The sequence below is a fragment of the Entelurus aequoreus genome, unplaced genomic scaffold (genome assembly GCF_033978785.1).
Source record: "Entelurus aequoreus isolate RoL-2023_Sb unplaced genomic scaffold, RoL_Eaeq_v1.1 HiC_scaffold_36, whole genome shotgun sequence".
Taxonomy (NCBI): domain Eukaryota; kingdom Metazoa; phylum Chordata; class Actinopteri; order Syngnathiformes; family Syngnathidae; genus Entelurus; species Entelurus aequoreus.
In genome coordinates this window covers 364,694-384,173 of record NW_026907968.1, presented here as the reverse complement: position 1 = coordinate 384,173, position 19,480 = coordinate 364,694, and the positions used below count along the sequence as shown (strand labels likewise).

The 19,480-nt window shown below is 37.0% G+C and overlaps 1 protein-coding gene across 1 annotated transcript; it reads right to left on the bottom strand.

Annotated features, from left to right (window-relative positions):
• Window positions 1–1,081: 1,081 nt before the first annotated feature.
• On the bottom strand, window positions 1,082–6,759 carry LOC133645304 (hatching enzyme 1.2-like). The gene is made up of 8 exons (XM_062040188.1): window positions 6,738–6,759; window positions 6,597–6,665; window positions 4,480–4,635; window positions 1,959–2,079; window positions 1,705–1,883; window positions 1,526–1,607; window positions 1,314–1,438; window positions 1,082–1,212 (listed from the first exon to the last, which is right to left on the bottom strand). Coding segments are annotated over exons 1-8 (756 nt in total). The 3' UTR covers window positions 1,082–1,210.
• Between the last annotated feature and the right edge of the window lie 12,721 nt (window positions 6,760–19,480).

Genomic DNA, 19,480 nt, shown 5'->3' with positions numbered 1-19,480 from the left:
GTAGTAATTGTAAACATATTATTAATCTAACATTCGTTACGCTGTAAAATACAGTTTCGACAAAATGTTTTTATCTCGGTTTCATTAACTTACAAACAAAATGTACCGGCGATGCAAGCTTCCAAAAAAGGCTGAGCTAGCTTAGCCTAAATATTATGTTAGATATTATATTTGACGTGTATATGAGACTATCGTAGTAATTGTAAACATATTATTAGTCTAACATTGGTTACGCTGTAAAATACAGTTTCGACAAAAACTTTTATAATTTTCAACTAACAAATGTGATTCACGTTTGATACTCACATGCCTACCACCATCCATCTATCGTATCCATAAACAAAATAGGTGGTGTTGTAGCAAAAAATCAAAGGGTCTGAATGTGTGGGTCCACAAGTGGGGGTTTGAACGTGCAGCCTCTGGGTCTGCAGACACATGCTTCACAATTAATCCCGCAATTTATTTGACACATGCACATGCTGCTTTAACTTAACCGTGGATTGGTACCTTAAAGTTGTTACACGGTCTGTGATCAGGTCAATGCATACGTACCGGTGCGCTCGCACAACAATTTCAATTCAAAATACATTCTGACTGGACTTAATTATTAAAGAATTACCGGTAAATGATGTATATTCAAGTAAAAGATTTCCAAAAATGTTTGTTTGTGATATTTTGACAATAGATCTGCATTTCTTTCAAAATATCTGGGATCTTTTTGGGGGGTTAATTTTGATTACGTAATCAAGTAACATACTGTGAATAAAAAAGATTAACCCAAATGAAAAAAAATTATTAATCTGAGAAAAAAATCATTTGACAATACTAATGTGTGTATATTTATAATTTTGTATATAAGTTAACAACAAAAATGGCCAATGTATTCACAATTATTTTAAATAAATTGCAATTACTTGTTCCATTTGGTGTGTTTTACATCCACCATCATTTGCCTTTAAACACTCATGGTTCTGAGTTGTGGACTTAACATATATTAATTTCTTAGTTGCTATAAGTGAAGCTATAATTGTTTGAGTTCAAGGAACAAAATGGATATCACAAAACACACAATGCAATGACAAAGAGTGCCATGTTGAAGTACATTTATTTGTAATTCAAAGATGAGTTCAAAGATGCAACTCTGATGCCTCTTGGAAGACAAGCAAAAAAGACTTTAGGACTTTCAGTCGTCACTTTGAAACATGCTGTCCTCTGAAACAATTAACACAGATATACCTCAGAAAAGGAACAATATACTATATTGTAAGTACAGTATTACAGTATATTGTTGATACGTAAATGTAAACACTCACAACACTTGTAGAGGGTGTTGAGCCTGGCGATGTCAGTGCGGCTCATTTCCTTGGCAGTGCCAAAGGCCACGTTGCTGTTAGGGTAGGGAAGCATGGTGGGCTGGTTGTTCTTGGAGAAGGCATACCTACAACATCACATCACACACGACACAATGTAAAAACACATAACAAAGCACAAGCAAATAATATCAGAATATTGCACTTTTTCATACTTGTGGTATTGCATGACAGAGTTGTAGTCATATGAAGTGCCCTGGTTGAGGGTAGAAATCTTCCTGAAGTTGTGCTCCATTCCTAAAAAACACAAGTTGAAAAGTTGTAAATTTAACTTTTCAACAACTCTCAGATTTGAACATTTATTGGAACAGATATGGATCTTCAGCGCCATTACCAGATTGAACATTCTGCAGCAGAACTCTGATGTGGTTGTCCCTGTCAGAGCGAGTCTGCTCATGATTGAATCCCAGGGCGTGGAGCAACTCGTGCTGGACAGTGCCATGATAGAGGCATCCACGGCGGGCCAGAGACACCACCTGCTTACCTCCACGGCGGCCAACAAATGAGTAGCATCTGGACAAAGGCAAATTGATGAGAAGTAGGAGCAATGGAAAGGTTTGTTGCAGTTATTATTTTACTGTTTTTTACCCATTTTGGGATTCGATGCTCAGCCAGTCACGGTCGCTGCTTTTGGTGGGCCTGAAGCGGATACAGGAAAAGGAGGAGAAAGACTCCAGTCCACGGGTGATGATGGACTTTTCACGGGAGGCTAAAAATATTAACATCATTTTGTTGGCATGTAGTATTTTATATTATATATTATATACAATTGCCAGACCCTAGTGTAGAAGGTGGCGTGGTTACAAATATGTTGCTGTGGTTACTGCTATGCGACAATAAACACATGCAATACATGCACGAAACTGGAAGAACTTTAGCTTAAAATTCAACAAAACCAATTTTATAAAAACATAGGACAATTTAAACCGCAAGCTCTTAAATGGGCTGTTTGCTATATGCTCAGTTACATTTTCAAAACCAAAACATAAAATAAGAACACCATCGGCTAATGTATGTTACAATTAGTGGTGTAACGCAGTGGTCCCCAACCACCGGGCCACGGACCGATTGGTACCGGGCCGCGCAAGAAATTAAAAAAATAAAAAATAAATAAATAAAAATTGTTTTTTTTTTGTATTAAATCAAAATAAAAAACAATATATACATATTGTGTATGTCAATATAGGTCAATACAGTCTGCAGGAATACAGTCCGTAAGCACACATGATTGTATTTCTTTATGAAAAAAATAAAAATAAAATAAATCCCCCCCCCCCCCGGTCCGTGAGACAAATTTTCAAGCGTTGACCGGTCCCCAGCTACAAAAAGGTTGGGGACCACTAGTGTAACGGATTAACTCGCTGAAATATAAAGACAATATAACATACATCCATAAACGTGGGTGCATATGAAAAAGTGCAATATTTTATGTGTACAGTAATCTATTTATTTATATCTGCACCTTATTGCTCTTTTATCCTGTACTACAACGAGCTAATGCAGCAAAATTTCGTTCTTATCTGTACTGTAAATTTCAAATTTGAATGACAATAAACGGAACTCTTTAAGTCTAAATAACAGAAAATATATAGATTTTTAATTGTCCATTGTTCACAATTTGTATTTACTAATTATATTGAATGAAAATTGCTTTTCGGTCTGAGGAATTTATTTGGTATTCCGGCATGTCACTCACTGCTGTCCAGTCCACACTAACTAGCTGCCTTCATAAGCCGGCACAACCTGCCATGCCGTGCCAGAATATAACCTTCTGTTGGCGTACAGTAAGCGATGATCGGATCTTTATGCTCTCTCTCTCTTCCTGCCTTTTCCCCTCCGTGCTTCATTGTTCTTCCTTGTCCTTCCAGCGTCTGCCCTTGTTCCTGAGTTGGCGAGCTGTGCGTCTCGTCCACCTTCTTGTTCCCTTGCTGCCCTTTTGTATTCCCGACCTCCCGCTTGGACACGACCCCTCGACGCCTCTCTCTCACTCTGGATCATCTGTCTGCCCCACGGACTTCCGTGTTCCTTCGCTCTCGACTACACTTGGTAAATACACCTCAGCTCACTACACACATAGCTTCACACACACACACTCTTGGGTTTTGACACTCTCCATTCCCTTAGTTTAGTTTATTAGTTAGTATTGTTTATTATTATTATATATATTGACTATATATATATAATAAATTATTGAACATTACTGCCCCCTGGTGTCTGAGCCATCATCTCCCCTTAGTCAAACCATAACAGTACTACTCAAGGCCCCGCAAGATGTCATCATCGTTAATTGCAGTTATATATTAAACTATTAAAGTAAAACATTATGGAAGAAAGCAATTCAAAAAAAGAAAATAATATTGTTCCAAAATTATCTAAAAAGTCTAAAAATTATAAACAATTTAAATAACAACAACTGAGACTCTATTTCCAACATCATGCATTATTGTAGCACATGTTGATATTAGCTGTTATACGAATACAATATAATACACATACAAAATAAGTGGCCACTGGCCACATTATACAGGTGGCCACCACGGACAAGGACACCCTTCTCTGCGGGGAACATTTTTGTGGCTGCTGCAGACAGGTAGCCATGAACACAAATTTGACTAACTTGCTATGATGCAAAATGTTGAGCATGTGGAGCTTCATGGTTTGTGTCATTAGAATTGTGCAACATTATCTTAAGTTTTTAAAATGTATTGAACGTAAAAACATGAAGGTTTTGACCTTCAAGAGTTGCTTTCATTTCATGCAGCGGTACACGTACGTGCAAATGTCTTAGAACACGCACGGATGATTGAATATATTGATGTTGTTTCCCTTGCTTCGTTTGAACTGGAGCGTCAAGCTAGCTGATTGGAAATGGACATGTGGCTGTCTTCATCGAGATAAAGTGCTAAAGCTATGACACCATCTACTGGCAAGATTTGTGAAGACAAGACAATGAGACAGATTATAACACGATTGCAAGCGAGGGCGAAACTGCGCAGATAGCGCAATTTTTTTTTATAATAATAAGACAATACAAACAGTAATAACATCTGGATATTGGAAACTACTTGAGTAAACCATCAAATAGTAAATATGCATAGATGAGACTTACTAAAATGATTGGTGATGTAATAAGGAATGTAGACCTTCCCATCGGTCCACTTGCTCCATGTGCAACCACGGCTGGTACAGGGGTCAGCATTCCTCTCGGCCTCACCGTCGATGGCGATGTCTCCCTCAATCAGGAGTGGCTCATCAGTAGAGCGGACTGAAAAACATCACAGAGTCTGTTAAAACCTGATTTATTACTGTGTTTATTAATTATATAGTCTTTAACCAAAATGATTCCCGGGCGCGGCGCCGCTGCTGCCCACTGCTCCCCAAGGGGATGGGTCAAATGCAGAGGACAAATTTCACCACATCTAGTGTGTGTGTGACAATCATTGGTACTTTAATCTTTAATCTTAAAAACAAGAATAATTTTTGCATCCACAAATTATATATATACAGTATATATGTATATGCATATATATGTATATGTATATTTATATATATATATATATATATATATATATATATATATATATATATATATATATATATATATATATATATATATATATATATATATATATATATATATATATACTGTATATATATCAGTGGTTCTTAACCTGGGTTCGATCGAACCCTAAGGGTTCGGTGAGTCGGGCTCAGGGGTTCGGCGGAGGTCAAGACACACCCGACTCATCGTGTAAATAAAAACTTCTCCCTATCGGCGTATTACGGATACGGCAACAGCAGAAGTCAGACTGATTTGCAGGTGTGTAATTTGTTGTGAGTTTATGCACTGTGTTAGTTTCGTTGTTTGAACAAGGTGATGTTCATGCACGGTTCATTTTGTGCACCGGTAAAAAAACATGGTAACACTTTAGTACGGGGAACATATTCACCATTAATTAGTTGCTTATTAACATGCAAATTAGTAACATATTGGCTCTTAACTAGTCATTATTAAGTACGGTACTTATTAATGCCTTGTTCGGCGTGGCCTTATTATAACCCTAACCCTAACCCTAACCAAATAACTCTAAATTAATTCTTTGTTACTTAGAATATGTTCCCCATACTGAAGTGTTACCAAAAACATATACCGGTAACTTTGTCGTGAATTTGAAAAAAAAAAACATTTTATTTTTCACTAAAGAAGGGTTCGGTGAATGCGCAAATTAAATTGGTGGGGTTCGGTACCTCCAACAAAGTTAAGAACCACTGATATATATATATATATATATATATATATATATATATATATATATATATATATATATATATATGGGTATATTTGTGTACGTATGGATACATCTATCTATCTATCTATCTATCCATATGTACACAAATATACCCATATGTATATATACAATTTATTCAGAAGTCACTTGTTTTATGAAGGAAATAATTACTGGCAGAAATTAGAAGACAAGATCTGAGCGCAATCGGGTTTTCACCAATTTACACTATGTGTAGGCAATATTGTATTATTATTGTATTATAAATTCTTCTGGGTTATGTTTTCATTGCAAATGTGGTACTGTACCTTTTCCTAATGCTTTGACAGTGACATCATTATTTAAAATTTTCTCTCGCCTAAGAAACTTTGTGGCACAATAAAACACAGGATACAGAAAACTTTCATGCAAATCAACTTTACAGGAACATTTTCCAAATAAGCATTTTAACAAAACAGGATATAACTTGCCTAGAATATTTTGGATATGAAAAATAAACTAAATTAACTAAAATACAAATTTGCACAATATATAATAACTAAGTGAATACAGGATTAATTGTATTCCCTACCAAGTTTATGTACACCTGAACTAGGCTACTTAACAAAACAATCAACTAGAAAAGTCTCTAAGTGTTCTTTGACTCATGGCTCATTTTTTTGAGGTTTTCAGACAGTATGTCTCCATTCTAGTCAGGTTGCGCATATATGAAGGCAATATGCAGATGAAAACTCCTCTCCCTCTGTGTGTTCAAGCTCGATCAGCATTTTAGAACCGTCTGTCTTACTTTAATTAATATACTTATTATTATTGATTATTGATGTTTGGACGTTTGTCCATCGATTCAGAAACCTCTAGGTCCCGATTCTGATGCAACGGAGAATCGACAATTTCCCCGAAAATTGTACAGACTATGTGAACTGTACTAGGGAGTACTCACTGCGATTACTGTTGGCTCGCTCGAGAAGTTCGGACACAGAAAGGTCGCTCAAATCTTCTTCAAAGCTATCTTTTGTGACATAAACATAAACATAAAAATAACAATACGTGTACAGTAAGTAAATAAAATCATATTAGATACATACCTGCCTGTTAGCAAACATTGGGAAAGAGAGAAAAAAAAAACCTACGTTAGAGAGGCAGAGGGACATAAGCCAAGAAACAAAAAAAACAAAAAAATCCTAGATTTAATTTAACACTTTCAGTATTGACATTTGCACTTCAGCACTATTTAAATGAGTAGATCTATGACAAGCATGTAATACAAGCACTGGATCAAATATTGTGTCACAAATCTGTATATTAGGGGCGTAACGGTTAATTATTAATAAGATTTCTTCCGACACAAATGTACGTGCGCAATACACATTGAGTGAAAAAAGACGTGTGTCCACTCGGTAAACAAATGTCGTCCAACAAGTCTTACTGGACTGCGGTGATGTGGCGACTTGTCCAGGGTGTAGCCTGCCTACCGCCCGAATGCAGCTGAGATAGGCTCCAGAACCCCCCCGCTACCCCGAAAGGGACAAGCAGTAGAAAATGTATGGAAGTCTTGCTGAAATCATGGCTAGCATTAGTGCCAACTGTAAGCTACTCAGTGGCCTAGTGGTTAGAGTGTCCGCCCTGAGATCGGTAGGTTGTGAGTTCAAACCCCGGCCGAGTCATACCAAAGACTATAAAAATGGGACCCATTACCTCCCTGCTTGGCACTCAGCATTAAGGGTTGGAATTGGGGGTTAAATCACCAAAAATGATTCCCGGGCGCGGCCACCGCTGCTGCTCACTGCTCCCCTCACCTCCCAGGGGGTGATCAAAGGTGATGGGTCAAATGCAGAGAATAATTTCGCCACACCTAGTGTGTGTGTGACAATCATTGGTACTTTAACTTTAACTTTAAGCCAGAGCTTAAAAAACCCTCTTCTGTCGTTAAAGTCTCATGTTTGGGAACACTTGGCTTCCCAGTGAAATACAGAGACTCCTGAAAAAGATGACTTCATGAGATGGTGTAGGATAATTGTGTTGTTTTGGGAAATTACCGGCAAAGAATTTGCAGTTTTTGTGTTCTATTTTAACAATCATTGAAGCTGTTAACACAACAGTTAGACATTTTAATGTTTAGCATTTGGTTTCCTTACAGTCCCCATAATTAACCCAGAGGTACATACAGAACTTTCACACAGTATGCATACTGTACATCTTTTATACGTATATTCAACTTATTGGACTTAGACGGTGCTGCCTTGGTTTTAGAAGAGTTTCTTTTAGTTAATTAACTGAAGAGGACATTTTTGATAAAAAGCTATGGTTGAATTTATAGAAAGACAGGATTTAGGTAAAACACCTATGAATAAAATCCAGATATCTCCAGCAAATACAGTGTTATTGTAATTGTATTGTAATTGTACATCCTGTATAAAATATAACAATTTGTACCGTAGGCTATTCAGTTACCTGATTGTCAGCCCAACAGTAGGCGGACAGCAGCAGTACAGCCACAACTGAGAACTTGAAAACAGCCATTCCAGCAGACCTGCAGGGCACATATCTTGATGAGCGTTCACCATAAAACAAGCAAAAAGGTTGCAGTCATTGAAAAACATGCAGTATATCGTGTAGAATGTATTTCTCTGCTACTTAGCAGCTGAAGCTTACCTTAGATTGCTTCCTTGGACTTGACAGCACAGGTTTGTGCGCAGGCTTTTATACACTTTAACCAAAGTAAGTATGCCCAAATATGGATTATCAATGAACAAACAATCAGCCAAAGTTGCACTAATCAGTAGCATATGGTTAAAGCACAGGCATAGCAAAAGTTCATGGGAATAACACATTTGTTCAAAACTGCTGTGTTGGAAGTCAGTTTTTGTTTTATTTCAGATGACAGCTCACAGAACCAAGTTTAACTGACTTATAAAATAATATCACTGCCTGACTTATGTGACAACATATTCCATATTTGTGTAAACACAAGGATAAACAGTGACTAAACCTCGCCTGTAGGTCAAGCAGTGACAACAAATGCCCACAACTGTTTTACATCAATAGATATGTCTCAATTAGTGTTGTCAGAAGTTTTATTTTTTAATTACATCTAGCGCGCTTTTGAATTTTGATTAATTAGGATTAATCACAGTTCACAACTTGTTCGCATGATTAAAAGAAGACCCCAATAGTTTAAAAGAAATGCCATTTTTTTGTCAGAATGTGCTTCATTGCGAGTCTACTGAAATATTTAAATTGAAACTATACTTTAATTTGTATTAGAAATAGCAACAGCGGAGGATGGATGTCTGACCCAAAACAAGAGGATAGTGAAAATGACAGAGCTTACTGACTACAGCACGGACTACAATGACGTACTTGCGCAAAGCACTTTAGGTAAATTTATACCATATATGGATAATCCACTGGTGTGAAAAATGTCACAGGACAGAGCAAATTCCAAATGGCTTATTAAGAGGAAGTACATAGACTACTCTTTGAGTTACACTTGACTAACAGGCAATTACAGAGTCTGTTAGTCCGGGTGAGGAGTCAGTTAAGATAGAAATAGCCAGCGCCAGGCTGGATAATCCCTGTACGCATAGCAATTCTCTTAGAATGATACACAACTCACATAATGTTTTTTCTGTTGTGACTGTGTCAGAGGTGGACATGCATTCTACTGAGGTGGCAAATTATGATGCGTTCAGTTTATCGCAGCACCAAGCAAACATCTGAAAATTCCCGTCATATCAATTCCTAGATATGGTCGAAACTATTTAAAGTGCACTACGCACAATAAACGCAACATTATTAATATTGTAGTGGATTGTCCGAAGCTTAAACAGGCAACAAAAGTAGTTTAGTACAACAAATTTATTTACCCATTATCAGAAGTGCAGACAGACCACATGTTACTCCGGAGCAAACAAGACACACACAAGCCAAAATCACTGTCGAGTTCCGGTCTTCTGCCATTTTTTATATGTCTTTTGTGCGTCATTGTTCCTTATCGAGTGCGTCAATGTCTTGCTGTTATCCCTATCTGTTCCATAACAACTCGAATCCTTTAGACAGTCAACACATTCTGTAGACAGGTTGGCACGACTTAACATTCACTTTTGTCCCACTGGCACAGAATAGGAGATAAATCAAATGAGCTTACATTCCCAATAGACATGCAATATAGGTCAAAGGTCAGAAATTCTACTACATACCCGCCTTCCAGGGTCTTAAGACCCTGGACCAAAACAATTTCTGATGTAGACCACTAAATTAAATCTCTACCGCAGATAGAGGCAAAAACCTCAATGTTTTTATACGAGGCAAAAATTCCGTCTATGACCCTCCTTCAGAGCGATCGCTGTTACCAGCCTGCAGTAAAATCATCTCACAGAACACAATTAGTGGCCTACCCTTTGATTTAGTAAAGGAATAACAAATACTTTGATCATGAACATCATTGAACATAAATAGATGAATGTATATAGACTTATGACTGTAAGATATTTGCAAAAATATTTTTCCCGGCATTTGCAATGGATGTAGTTACCAATATTGTTAATTACCAATTAATTTTGAACACACAACTGAATTTCGTATGAGTCCATGTTCGATTAGTGCTCGTATAGATGGCTCGGTGGTGCCTCAGGCTGGTGGCCTGCCGACACCTCGTTGGGCTTTTGGCTGCCTTGGTGAAGAAAGAGATCCACTCAAACAGTCTGTCTCTGTCTCTTCTTGGGGTGTGGTTCAGTCCATTGGGCAGACTGTGCAATGGCATGTGCGTGCTGGCCGAAATTGGGGAAAACTCAGGTAGAGTTGGAGCTGTGGGGGCTTTGGGGAAGGCTGGGGCAGAGTATGGGGCGTGGGGCTTTGGTCCAGGCCCTCGGCTTGCTTCAGGGCCTCCTTCCACAGCTGCTGGAGTCCCGACGGACACATATTGGCTGGCAACCTTAGTCGTTCTCGTCATCGCTGGCAAGGTGTTGTCTCTCCTCTCGGTTCCTTCCAGTCAGGTATCGGGTGTTGATCCTGGATTTGCTTTGACCGTGCCCCTCTTAGCGAGTGCAAGGGAATCTGGAGTGGCTGCTTTCATCCTCAAGTCTGCACAGAGGAACTGGCACACAAATTCTACATTTTGCAAACTTACCATTTTGGTCTCATGGTCTTTCCACCTTCCTAGGAAGCTGCTGGTCCTGAGAAGTGCTGATCTTGTGACTGAAGAAGATTAACCTGTTTTCTTAAAATAGGTGCCGTTGTTTGACCTAATCTTTTTGGGGAAACCATGTCAGGATATTAGATCATTCACAAAACATTTAATTACTGAATTGGCACCCTCCTTTGAGGTTGGGGTTGCTTCTGCCAACCACTGCAATTGTCAATCTAAATCATTACGTTCCTTTATCCTTGTACCGGATTGATCATATCGATTAAATAAAACCTCAACACGCTCAAACTTGACCCAATCCAAACTCACCTCCCCCCTCTGTCCCTCTCACAGGGACAGTGTTAGTCGTAGTAATAGTAATAGTAGTAGTAGTAGTAGTATTAGTAGTTTCAGAAACATCCAAGAAAAAGAAAAGACAGCTGATAGTCAAGCGCAGCAAAAACAGAGGCGGAGGACAGGTCATGTTTGAGGTCACTGTTCGCTTTTGCAATAGTACTTTGATATTTTACAACACCTACTGAATTATTGTGGCCTCAATAATTCACTAAATAGTTGTATTTAATTTAGTCTATCTATGATGGGACAATGCACAGAAACATTAAGTTCAGAAACAGATATGTTCTGTACCAGATTATATCTAAATAGCTACTTTCCATCTGCAGTCCCTGGTTACCTAAATTAAAGGGATCCAAAAATCAAGCAATAAAATTATGACAGTAATTAATCATAATAAATATATACATTCATAATAATCAATAATTAATCAAAAATAATCATACTGTAGCATGTAATCAATTATAAGAAAAGTCACCAAATGCCCCTTCATGGACACATACTTACCATACAATACTACCACACCTTATTTACATCATCACACAAAGACAATACATGCTCTTGTTCACATCTGTCATCATTCGTAAAAACAACCAAGATTTTAACAGCCATACCTCACAATTTACAACAAAAATGCTCTCATAGATACATATAATACTCATTAAATTGATGTGTCAACATAATGCCCCTCTTAGTGACCGTCTGAGCAGCCTTGATTGCTCCAAAGCCACTTTTTAATTTCAAATTTTCTATTCCTTTTGTTATAACGTGGAGAAGGCTAATTGGTCTGTACATGTTCTGGTCTTCTTTATTTCCTGCTTTATGGATTTAATTATAGTAGCAGTTTCTCGACGTGGTAGGGAAAGTGTTTTCCGTTATTGATTTATTTATCAATTGTTGTTATACAAGCAATAATACAATCCTTATATGTTTTTAGGAAGATAGTGTCCAACCCATATATATATATCTCTAGATCGTGAGTCTGATAATGCAGTGAAGATTTTGTTTAACTTTGTTTCATTTGTTAATTCTAAAATTAGTCCATCCTGAATAAATGACAATTATTTGCACTGATTTTGAGGGATTTTTTATTCAGGGTTTGTACAGACTGGATGAAATGTTCATTAAAATTATTACTTATGTCCAGACTGTCTGCGATAGTAGCGCCATTGATATTTAATGTTATAGTGTTGTTTCTTGTTTGCTCTCTTTCCGTAAGTTTGTATCTGGTTTTCCATAACTTTCTAATGTTCCCTTTTGCAGCTTTGATTAATTCTAAGTGAAAGTCAGCCTTAGACTTCCGCATAAACATTGTAACTTTGTTCCTCCAAACTTTTAAAATCATACGATCTGTATTTAGACCTGTTATAATTTCTCTTATGAGAGCTGAGTCCTCATGTCTTTATTAGAATCCAAATTGTTTTATTAATCCAATGGTATTTTTATTTTACACTCTTCTTTCTGGTTTTGCATTCGTGTATTTACAGATGTTCTCTTTGATTTTTGTCATCCAATTGTAATTCTAGTAGAGCTGCTTATCATTTGTATCATGTAGAAGCCGTTTATAATATCCTTAAGTTTCTTTCTACGCGTCTTATTTAACCAGTCCAAATTAACGTCCTCCATGACGTTACTTCTTTCATACTATGCTGTTTGAGGATGTCTGAAAATGAATCAAGAAAAATTTCTTTAGTTGTGGTCGGTCGGTATACTACAATTACCTTGAAATACATTTCTGAGGAACATGTGATTTTAATTTCAACATACTCAAATTGATCTACTTTTAATGTTTTTCCTTTCATAAATCATAATTCCTCCCCCCTTTGTCACTCGATCTGTCTTTTCTGTAATCTTGTCCCCCGGACATTAATTAGGACGAAAGGTGTTGTGGGTTTTAACCATGTCTCTGATAGACACAGTAATCCGGATTAGAGTCTGACAGTAACTGCTGTATTTGTTCAGTATATTTCCTGTGGTAGAAAGTTTAATAATGCGGACACGTTTGTTACTGAATACTTTCTACAGACTTCTGTCTCTCTGCGACTTTGTGTATGTAATAAGCAACTACAATTATTTGATATGCTTAAATTTTGTTTTAGCTCAGCTGTTGTGTAGCTGCTAGCTCCTTGTAGCCTACAGCAGGAATGTCCAAATTGCAACCAATAGCTTTGTTTTTAACAGACAACCGAAATAATTGAAAATGTGGTATTAGCGTATCGGTTCAATCAGCGGCAGCTATGCCCTGTTTTATCATTTGACCTACATTTTTGGTTTCGTAGGCAGGACAGAGAGCAAAGGAACAATGTGGTTCATTAGTTGTCCATCTTATACCATTCTAATTGTTGTAAGGATAGTTCACATGAGCGGCCATACCTTGAGTCCCACCATATATAAGAGTCAAAAGGCTCCTATTATGAGTCGTCTAATTGGTGATCATACACTGTGGCGGTTTGGGTGGCAGGACACACGGACGCACCTCAGTCAGCTAGTGCTAGGACAGTTGGAGCAGTCCCCGTCTTCCACTCATTCCTGGGAGGCGTCCCCAGTAGTTGTCAGCTGATGTCGTGCTGTCAGGCAACATCAGGAAGTTCCTTCTGTGCAGTATTGAATTGTCAGGGCACAGTTCGTAAGCAGGTCATTACAAGGTGTGTGCAGGTTGACCACAAAGGAATGCTTCAAAGATTGCGTTGAACATTGTCCGTTGACACTTATGTCCAGCAGGGGTCTGTTTGTATCCTGCTGTTCGTCCTGCTGTCACACCTATATTTTTTGTGAGCATGTTCTGGCTACAACTTTGGAGCTTGTCTTGTTCAGAGAAGCTGGCAGTCCCCCGGCTGCACATCCTTTCCACCCTCGCTTGACCTAGCACAACCGTGGCTACCACCCAAGTCCGTCTGTATGGTTTTACGTTTTGTTGAGGTTTTTTTTTTTCCTCCAGAATTTGGAACTCAAAACATGTACACCCATCGTTTTCATATCCTCTCGGTTAGTTCAATTTTGCATATCACGTTTTAAAATTACATTCTTAACTATCCCATTAATTGCTAATCAATAACCTTAATTCAAAGATTATACGTACTACTTCATGTGTATTTAAGTACCCTTTTAATTCACTTAAAGATTATGTATAAGTTAATTTAAACTTTCATTTGTCTATCAGTAGGCGCGAGCAAGCTGTCATGCTTGCACTCTGACCTCCAGCTGTGCGTGATATTCTCCAAAACAAAAGAATGTTTTTATTCACGTTTCTCCTTATCTTTCAGCTAAATCTTTTAATATTTTAACTTTTAACGTCCGCACTGTGTTTATTTTTATTGTCTGCATTTTAATTTTGCTTTTATTTTCTTTCATTTCACTTTGTTGCATGAAAAACGCCACACAAACAAAGCTGCATATCCTTTCCTTGCCTGTCTCCGACTGGTTATCCAACCTAGTCACAACAAAACACACAAGGCCATGCTCTAGGCGCCAGCCCTAATCACACTTCTCCTCTTTTTAACACCCTACATATCGGCTCTTATTCTAATTATTAATGTAGGCTGTTATTTGTAATTATTATTCAACACTATTCACAGCAAACAGTTGTAAAGTTATAGTTATTCGCATTATACTCTCAAAATCTGTAGCTAACTGAAAGCTGTTGAGATTTGGATTGCCTCCTTCATCTCAGTGGCCTAGTGGTTAGAGTGTCCGCACTGAGATCGGCAGGTCGCAAGCTCAAAACCCGGGTCGAGTCATACCAAAGACCATAAAAAACTTGGGAGCCAAATCACCAAACATGATTCCCCCACCTCCCAGGGGCAATCACGGGGGATGGGCCAAATGCAGAGGACAAATTCCACCACACCCAGTGTGTGTGTGACAATCACTGGCACCCCAACTTTAATTCTAACTTTATTCTGTCATGCCATTATCCTCTTCTAGCTCAACATCCAGAAGTATGGTGTACTGCAATGTCTAAATAAAAATATAAATTACTCCAAACTAAAATGTCAGACTGCACTTTAAAGTTACTTTTATTAAATTAATTTCCAAACTAACCACCACCACAGCAGACATCTTCCTCAATCCTATCCCAATACTCCCATAAATTACAAAGGTGTTTCACAACAGTGGTTAAGTAGTTATTTTAAGTAATAGATCTCAATATGTAGAAATTAATAAGACTAAATTTGCCCTAGTGTGTGAATGTTGTCTGTCTATCTATCTGTGTTGGCCCTGTGATGAGGTGGCGACCTGTCCAGGGTGCAAAGTCAAATTGTGAAACAAAAATTAAAGTTGAATCAAGTGGAAATTGACAGAGTATATGAAGTACATTCTTGAGAATAGTAATTGATCATTAATATGTTGGAAGCCGCATATTGAACATATTAAAGAAAATATCCAAATCCATTGCTATTCGGTATAAAGTTAAACACATGCTGAATAAGAAATGTCTGCACATGTTATATTATTCATTTATTTTTCCATATGTAATATTGTTTTGAAGTTTGGGGAAATGTTTATAGAAGAAATATAGACCCAATACTTAAAATTAAAAGGCTAATTTCAATATTACACAAAGCATTATTATTATGATCATATCAATCCATTTTTTAAGTCATAATGTGTTAAATGTTCAGATAATTTAATTTTAAAACAATGGCCATTATGTTTCCGAGTAAAGAACAACAGCCTTCCAGTTTGTATTCTTAGCTTATTTACATTATGAGGAGAAAACTATCATTTACGGGGGATATTGATTTTTGAAATAGGTCAAGTAAAATAAAATAAAAACACAAATGTATTTCAGTTTTAGGAGTTAAATAATGTACCATCCTCAGTGATGAGCTGAACACATGTAGTTTTTTGTTATGGTTTTGGAGACCCTTGAAAGGTAAAGTTTTTTGAACATTATAAAATATAGTAACAATTACTTTCATCTTTTAACGTTGATGTTCCAGGTAATTTAATGTTCAGTAATTGTATATCATAGGCCAATATAAGCTTTGGCTTCCGCCTATTCTTTTTTCGGTCATTCTTTTTTCTTTTCTTTTCTGTGTGTAAATGTGTATGATTGTTAATATGTCTAATTTACTGTTAAACTGCTCACACAAATTGGTTGATGGTTGATTATATGACCAAAATAAACTTATTTCATTTATTCATTCATTATCTATCGCACTCATAGTTTTATTCCATTTTGCATGTAATTATTCCTATTGATTTCTTCCAATTTCACTTAAACAACTAAACAAACAAACAATTAAACAAACTTGCAGCTAACCACAATCAACAGCATACCATTTACGAATACCTTCATTTGTCACTTTCTCATCTTTTCTTCACTTTCGTTTTCCTTTACAAACAACATCCTGTATCCATCTCTTCCTTACACTTCACACAATGTTTCTATTTTCTGTTCTCCTAGAAACCATTCACATAACGTAAGGTTATAAACATCCTTTTCCCATATTTTCTCAAACCATCCTCTTCACCCTCAATCTGTTTTTTCACCTGCTCTCTCTTCCTCTCTCTCTCACTTTCTCTCCTTCTCTCACAATACAAACACAATAATCCAAAATAATCAGTCTTATAAAATAATTTTAGCTTTAGATATGATTTAGGGCAGTGGTTTTCAACCTTTTTTCCAGTAAAATAAAGAAATAAAATACAGCATAATGTCATCATTTTCTGATTTATTAGATTGTATAACAGTGCACCATATTGCTCATTTGTTGTGGTCTTACTTGACTTATTTGGGCAAAAAATATAAGAATAACTAAAACGTTTTAAAAATTAAACAAATGATTAAATTATAATAAAGATTTCTTTACATATAATCAATCATCAACCTTCTTTGGATATTGCAATAGAGATCCATCTGGGCTCGTGAACTTAATTCTAAATATTTATTTTGTTGAAGAATTATTCTTCTATAATTATATTTATAAAGGATTTTGAATTGTCGCTATTTTAAAATATTTAAAATCTCAGGTACCCCTTGGCATACCTTCAAGTACCCCCCTTTTTTGTCCAGGCGGAAACACCATACCCTCCTTTGACAACTACTGGTTTAGCCTATAAAAAATCCTTTGTCTCATACATCATTACACTGTACAACTCCTCTTTGGGGGGGGGGGCTAGGATGACAGGGAATGCAAAACAATAACAGTGCAATACTTTTTTATATCATGGTCGTTAATGCCTAGTTTCTCTTATTTTACTGTTATATTTTTATTCTCCTCGTAATATTTTTCTATTCTGTTTCCATTTATACCCTTATTAGTTACTGTTTACTTTTTACTTCTTCTTCCTGAGGGAACTCTCCTGAAGGAATCAATAACGTGTTATCTGTCTATCTATCTATCTATTACTAACCCGAGCACAATTCATGACGTCATGCTCATCTTGCAGACAGTTATTTCCATTTAGTTTTATTCTCTATTTGTAATTCTACATGCACCAATGTCACATAGAAATTTGCTTTCTCTGTTATTTATTTACATTATTATTTCTGGTTTACTTGCTGTCTGTTTACTTAAGTTCTCATATTTTGGTCTGTCTTCCTTCTGATTAGAATTTGTTTAACGCTTCTCTACGTTTTGTTTTGACAATGGCGCTGAGTGGCTCTTATCTGTACTTCTTCAGACTCTATGTTTCACAGCCTGCACAGATACCCCTAGATGTTTTAGAATATAAATTTAACTTTTATTTTATTGTGTGTTTATTCCTAAGAAAAATTAAAATGTCAATGTATAATCAATTTATCTTTATCAAATTTAAATTCAATATTATTAATTTATTTGTTGTATAACTATTAATTCAAAGTTACAATGTGTCCTAATCTATGATGTTCGTGCGTGTGTGTTTTGTCTCAACTTCCACCCAGGAACTGTATGGATCAGCAGAGCATCAATGCTGTACCAAAAAAGTATACTAAACATATAAATGAATGATGAATTAAACAATGTTTCAATGTCCCACAATCCGTATTTATTTATTGATATTTAAACGTGTAATTTTCCATATATCTATTATTTTACTGGACTTAGCAAGCACCTACTACTAGCACACTCTACAGACCGAGAATAACTGTTCAACCACACTTAGTAATGCCAAGCTAGATGCTAACTTAGCCTTACTATGCCTCAGTAAGCAAACTTTTGCTAACCTAGCCCAATGCTATGCTAACACAATGCTAACCTAGCTCAATGCTATGCTAACAATGCTAACCTAGCTCAATGCTATCCTAGCTCAATGCTATCCTAACACAATGCTAACCTAGCTCAATGCTATCCTAACATTGTCACACCTCTTCGGCCCACGCCTCACGCAGCTGTCACTCACACAGCCTCGTCACACGCACACACTCTTATCTCAAAATGCCTCCCAGCTGAGACTCCTTTTTTTCTTTTTTTTTTTTTTCTTTATATGCGTCACACAGTCACTCACACAGAGAATTTACCAGCACAGTTAAAAGTAAATGCAATAGACAACTATTTTTCTCATCCAGAAGCACAGCTGTATCATATCAGAACCTTAATAATAAGAACAACATTTATCATTCACTCTTAGATGGACAAATAGTCAAGTTTAAGGAGGGTATTCTGGACTTACCTGCTTAGGCTGCTGCCCCCGCGATCCAACCTCCGAGAGCGGAATAAGATAATTAAATGGATAGATCATACACTCATATGTTTTCTGTACATAAACTTTGTCTACTTTCTCACACGCACACACATTTTAGACAATTTCCAAACTTTTACAGATAGCGGGGCTGTGAGAAAAAGCGTGAAGGGAGGTTGCGAGAGGGGGGGAGGAAAAGGAAGGGGGGAATTAAACCAGATAAGAAACCATGTGCTACACAAAAGTTATTAAATTATGCAGATATATATATATAAATTTAAAAAACACACATTTTTATCCCACAACCCACAACCCACGCCCCCCTGGTCCGGACCAATATAAACAACTAATGCATGCGTGCTTTTGTGGAATCGGCCGTCTCATTAACAAACACACACAGGTCATTCTTACTCATATAACGGCGATTAACCCGTTTAGCGGAGAAAACCCTGCTTTTCCTTCCTGACCAACACGGATAACCAGCCTAAGGCGCTGTAGAATCACCAGGAATCACCCCCCAATCCTACAGTACATCGTGTCTGGTCAGTCCATATAGTTTCACCAAGGCTCTACCATATGGAGCCCTTAACTCTATCCATCTATACTGCAGCAAATTTCCAAATTCGTGACAACTTGGCTCAGTTGATCTCCTTTACCGGAGTCACTGAACGATCACCTTATATCAGGCTTTTTACCCGGCTGCAGCTTCCACATAGACAGATATGTAGGACCTTCAT

Bases quoted from the DNA above. Each gene is read 5' to 3' on its own strand.
- LOC133645304 (XM_062040188.1), bottom strand. From the start codon at position 6,759: ATGTTTGCTAACAGGCAGGTAT. The intron at 2,080-4,479 runs GTAAGTCTCATC...TAATATTTTTAG, and splicing joins TTACATCACCAATCATTTTA to CCTCCCGTGAAAAGTCCATC. The intron at 1,884-1,958 runs GTAAAAAACAGT...GCCTTTGTCCAG, and splicing joins AGCATCGAATCCCAAAATGG to ATGCTACTCATTTGTTGGCC.